Raw genomic sequence first — 6,100 nt, forward strand, 5'->3', positions numbered from 1 at the left:
ATGGAGAAAAGATTGAAGTTGTCAAGGACTTAATATTACTTGGTTCTACAATTCACACCAATGGAAGCAATAGTCAAGACATCAGACAACGTATCACATTGACCAAATCTGCTGCAAAAGACATCTTTCAAGTGACAAAGAGCAAAGATATCTTTTTGAAGACTAAGGTGCCCCTAACCTAAGCTGTGGTATTTTCAATTGTCTCTTATGCATGTGAGAGCTGGACAATGAAAAAGGAAGAACAAAGAAGAGTTGATGATTTTGTGTTGCGGTGTTGGAGAAGAATGCTTAGATTACCATGGACTGCAGAAAGGACTAATAAATATGTCCTAGAGGAAGTGCTGCCGGAATGCTCCTTGGAATCAAGAATGGCCAGACCTCATCTCACCTACTTTGGTCATGTTGTCAGAAGGAACCATTCCCTGGAGAAGGATAACATGCTTGGTAATGTTGAGGGTCACTGAAAAGGGGTAAGATCTCAAGGAGATAGATTGACACAGTGGCTGAAAATGATGTGCTTAGGTATAGTAAGGATGGTGAGGTTGGCACAGGACCAGGCAGTGTTTTCCTCTGCTGTCCATAGGGTCGTTATAAGTCAGAGATGATCCCACAGCACCTAACAAGAATAACAACCACCACCCTAGAGGCAGAACATTTCCAGCTTCATGACAAATTCTATAGCTACATATTACCTAAAGTAGATATCAATTTTTAAAATTTGAAAATCCTTATATAGTGCTTACTTCAGTAATACATTTCTAAAAAAAGCATGGAGAAAAAGCTGATCATAAGGAATGCTCACAATTTCAAAGGAATTTTCATAAAAAAAAGTGTTTGTGAGGAATGGCACTCTTTTTGTACTCAGCAGTGAAACCATTAGGTCTAGGGTTTTATTTGTGGGAAGTAGAAGTTTTGTAAATTATTATTTCACTCTTTTTACTCATTACAGAGGTGTTCAAATTTTCAACTTCTTGTGTAAGTTTCATATGTAAATTAATATTCTTCCACTGAGTAATTTGGACAAGAAGAGAAACAGCAGAGCAGTGACATACATGTTCTGTTGGCCAGAAAGCTGTGCATCCTTTAGTGAGGGAACCTGGTTACTCTCCTAAAAAAGGCCTGCCAAAGCTGGTGAATAAAAAGGAAAATCTAAAGATGTGAATCCAGGATAAAAACAAATATAACTGTGTTCTTCCTAGACTGTCCTGTGAGTGCTCAGAGTGATAAAGAATAGGAAAAATAGATGGCTCATCAATAGTCAAAGTTTGAACAGGAATTATAACACTTGGACTATTCTGAAGTCAGCTTATGTCATCACATACCTTCAGAACATAGGTTATGTTGAGCTCTTATTAAGAAGGAGCAAAATCTTTAAATGTGTTCTATACATTGTCAAGGAGCTCTGGTAGCATAGTGGCTAAGACACTTGCCTGCTAACCAGACGGCTGGCGGTTCAAACCCACCAGCCACTCCTCGGAAGGAAGGCTGGGCAATCCTACTTCCGTAGTGATACTGCCTCGGAAACCCAAGGAGGGGTCGCTATGAGTCGGGACCGACTCGACGGCACATAACAACAACAACATACATTGTCATATATATTTTCAAGTGCTTATGAGAAAATGTTCTTAATTTTAATGATTTCAAGGGCTAGAAGGCTTGACAACCCATGAAGTAAATTTGTTTCAATTTCATTACTAACTATTAAAACTTGAGCCATGTTAAGACTATCTTAGATATCTAAATCATGCTTTTGTCCTACATTTCTATTAAGGATATTGCATTCTTCTTTTTATGTACCCTTATTAGGTCATTTCTCTTATTATAAAAAAAAGTTCTACAAATTATAACAGTACTATGAAAAACTATTTAATTATATTTGACACTTTATGACTATATTTTCAACCTAATTGTTTGTTATTGGCACTAAAACAATTATTTACAAAGTTAACTTCTTGATTCATCTGCTCTAGTTTTGAAAAATAAATTTTGAGTCTTCAAATATCATCTGCTAAAACAAATATATTTTAGAAAGATAAAACATTAACAATATCTCACCTTATCACCATGCTAGAAATGGAAAAAATTAAATAAAGTGTTCATTATAATATTTATTTACCCTTGAATTATGACTAATTCTTGTATTTTTATAGGCATTGTTATATACCATTGAGTTGGACCCGACTCATAGTGACCCCTACTTGGGTTTCCAAGGTGGTATCACTGCGGAAGTAGATTGCCCAAGCTTCCTTCTGAGAAGTGACTGGTGGGTTTGAACTGCCAGCCTTCTGGTTAGCAGTCAAGTGCCTTAGGCACTACGCTACTAGTATCTTGAAAATTATAAAAGTCCAACTCTGTCTATGTAGAGTAGGAAAATATTTCAGACTTATCAAACAAGCAGATACATCAGAAAGGATAAAAAAGGATATAGTTGATTAACTGGCACACATATACACACAAATTACATACATGCACATAATATACATTTTTTTGAAATTCATACACAACTTTTCCTTTAGGTCAGCGTATATTCATATTCTAGGAATTATAATTATAAAATATGTAAAATGTGCTGCCAATACAATAAGCACTGGCCACCTTAGCAGATATCACTTGAAATGTGGTTATTCAGATTTAAATTTAAATTAATTAAAAGTAAGTAAAAATTGTTTAAATCAGTTCATTTTTCACAACAGGCACAGTTTAAACAAAGTTGCAGAACAACTCCATCATTATAAATTCTCTAACAAGAGTATAACTTAAATAGACATCAATAACAAAAAAATTTAAATCCTTGTATAATTTTTAATTCAGTAATATATTGCTAGGAGCTCTGGTAGCATAGTGCCTAAAGCACTTGACTGCTAACCAGAAGGATGGCCGTTCAAACCCACAAGCCACTCCTCAGAAGGAAGTTCGGGCAATCTATTTCCATAGTGATACTGCCTTGGAAACCCAAGCAGGGGTCGCTATGAGTTGGGTCCAACTTGACAGCACATAACAACAACAACAACAATATATTGCTAAATAATGTATGGTCAGAAGAATAATTACAATGAGTGATCATAATTTTGAGATAAATTAAAATAAAATTATAACATCAAAGCATGTCTTCTGAGAAATTGATGCTTATGTATGTATTAGAAAAAAAGAAAGGCAATTGCTTGATTTTTCATCACAAGAAGAGATTGGTACCTTCTCCAATCTTTTCTGGGCATACATAGTGCTGAATAAGGGTACAACCTTCTATATCCCTGGGCACACACATTGGTTTTTCAAATCTCTCTCTTAACCTTTGTTTCTCTACATCTTCCTTTTAATTTTTGATCATATTCTTTCAGCCTCAACTGGGATTTCAGTTTCAGGTAACTGTAATGTTAAACAACTGCATTTGATTGTTTTCACTAAATTATTTTCCCATAGACCTAGCTCCAACTATGCCAAATAGTCTCAATATCTTGTGAATGGGGTTTTCAGAAAGCTGTGAAAAGGGAAAATAATGACAATTTGCTGATTTTGGAATTTTAAGACCTACAGACTTGGTCTGCCTCTTCCCTAGGTGCATAGCTGCTAGTTTTCATGGGGGCTGGAGAAAGGGTATTTGGTGTAGATCATATTAAAATACTACGAACACTATGTTCCTTACTGAAGTTCAGCAATTTTTCTTGAGTAGCAACTACCCATCCTGTTTCAAGCCTTTGTTTAATTCTCAGAGTCTTGAAATAGTTAATTTGACAATTTCTTGCCAGTGTTTTTCTTCACTCTATAGAGGCTATTTACTGAGGTTGTCAGCCTACCAATTCAAAATTCTCAACCCTCAGTAGAGTTTTCACTCTGGAAATTGTTAAGCTACTATTAAAAATTATACTGAGATGCAAATGGCCAATAATATACAAAGTTTCTTGACAGTGAATTAAAAAAGCATTAACACAACCAAATATTCAGATTTCTTTTAAGACTACAGTAATTTAGATATTTTTGTTCTGTTACAAATTTATAAAGAGATATAAATATATGGAACAAAATAAAGACCTGTGGAACACATTGAAAGTTGTTACACTCACGGTTACAGTTTATTACAGAAAAAAAGGCACTGATGAAAATCAGTCAAGGAGAGAAGCAAATAGGGTAGAGTCTAAGAGGGTTCCAAATGTGGAGTTTCCAGTTGAACAAACAATGTAATTGATCATAAAACTTTTGCAGCCTTTGCACCCAAAGCACAATTAAAGAAACAAAACAAAAATATTGCAGACTTGTTACCTTCATTTCATGAAATATAAACACACCTGAAGAATTTCAAGCTCAGTGTTTCCACTCAAAATCCATGCTTACAAATGTATTTTTTTGAAGTTTCACAGTTGTCTGACTGTGGCCCATGTTCGACTAGCATAGCACAATTATATGCAGCATTTGATGGTTCTATTTCCCTGTAATGAATAAAAATGCATAAACCCATTATATTTTGCGTGGCAGTCCAACAAACAATAGCATTTCCTATGCAACATTAATAGAAGAATATTATAAAAATAGTTAGTGACATTTCTCATAAAATATTAGTAATAATTATGAACACTGAGTTCTTCCTTCTTAACTAATATTTATTTATATTAAAATTTTATGTCATGAATTTTAAATTTCTTTCTACATGTTCATAATTCAATTTAGGCACATTTATTAATATTACTTATCCAAATTTTTTTTGTATTTTTTCTTCTTCTATATAACTTTATTCAGAAAAACTTACAGACATATGAAAATTGAGCCATCTATCCATAACCATGGATAATCACTGCTTTTACGAGAGAGTCCAATCCATGAAACAAATGATAGAGACATCATTAATTTCTAAAAAACAAAAAGAAATTCTGTTTTAATAACCATTATGAAAACTTCTATTACATTTAAATTGCAAAAGGTTCTTTCTTTCACTTTATCTTTAATTTTCAGAAGATGAGAGTGCCAGATTCTAAAACTAAAATACAGGAAAGTTAAAAATTACATTTCATATTGTACAAAATTATCAGAAATATACTTTCCTTTGATTCAAAAATAACTATTTAAATATTAATACCTAACAGTTTTATTCTTCTGGTGTTGCCAATTTTTTTAAATTCATGTAACTAAATAGTTGCTAAGTTAAAAATAAAATAGCATAGTAAGGATTTAAATAAGTCTTTAGATACTGTGATGTTCTCTTTCTTTAAAAAAAAAGTGTATTTTTCTACTATGGTTCTCTAAGTTTGGCTTTGTAAAGGAAATTAAAGTATCATGATAGTATTTATAATGATACTGAGAAGATAAATGACATGGAGGCCAAAACTTCAGTTTTCTGAGTTCCACACCCATCCTTCACTAGACTAGTCCCACTTCTACCAGTCTTTGTATTTGTAGAGGTTTAATTAGAAAGACAGTGTCACACAAAGAAATGTATACCAAAAGAAATAGAAAGAATTCAAAATCTAGTGAAACTGTCCTTTCAGATGTGAAGCAGAAATCACTGCATTCTCAGATGTAGGAAAACTAAAAGAATCTGTCAATGGGCAAAACTACTCATTAAGCCTGACTGAAAAAGTTCTTCAAATAGAAAAGAAATGAGTAAGAAAGAAACTTGGAGTATCAGAAGGAAGAAAGAACAATGGAAAGAGCAGAAATATGAGTACATACAGTAGAATATCCTTCTCCTCATGAGTCTTCTAGATCATATTTAATGAAAGAAACAAAGATTATAATTAAAAAAAAAAAAAAACTCACTGCCATCGAGTCAGTTCTGACTCATAGAGACCACTCTCTGGGCTTCCGAGGCAATATCTCTACCGAAGTAGAAGATTATAATACCATCTGAAAATCAACTCAATAACATTTAAAAGTGGAGAAGGTCTCTTTGCCACCTAGCACATTACAAGTCATACAATCCTATAGAACACAGTCTTATTGTTCCATAGGTTTTTCAAAGATGAATCTTTATGGAAGCATATTGCCACGTCTTTCTCCCCATGAAGAGGGTACTGGGTTCCAACTGCTGACCTTTTGGTCAGCAGTCAAGCAATTAAGCAATGCACCACCAGGAACTTAAATTGGTCTGAGGTTTCAACGCTTCAGTGAA

The 6,100-nt window shown here is 33.7% G+C and overlaps 1 protein-coding gene across 1 annotated transcript in view; it reads right to left on the reverse strand.

Moving 5' to 3' along the window:
* Positions 1–4,312: 4,312 nt before the first annotated feature.
* The window catches only part of LOC103193935 (NKG2-A/NKG2-B type II integral membrane protein-like), an 82,338-nt gene continuing 80,550 nt past the window's right edge, over positions 4,313–6,100 (reverse strand). Inside the window, exons 5-6 of the mRNA XM_042780462.1 lie at positions 4,742–4,842; positions 4,313–4,424 (exon numbers count right to left, since the gene is read on the reverse strand). Of these exons, the coding sequence (XP_042636396.1) occupies positions 4,313–4,424; positions 4,742–4,842 (213 nt within the window). The remainder of the gene's footprint in view (positions 4,425–4,741; positions 4,843–6,100) is intronic.

The sequence above is a fragment of the Orycteropus afer genome, unplaced genomic scaffold (genome assembly GCF_000298275.1).
Source record: "Orycteropus afer afer isolate SDZICR_OR568_19922 unplaced genomic scaffold, OryAfe1.0 scaffold00040, whole genome shotgun sequence".
NCBI classification, from domain to species: Eukaryota; Metazoa; Chordata; class Mammalia; order Tubulidentata; family Orycteropodidae; genus Orycteropus; species Orycteropus afer.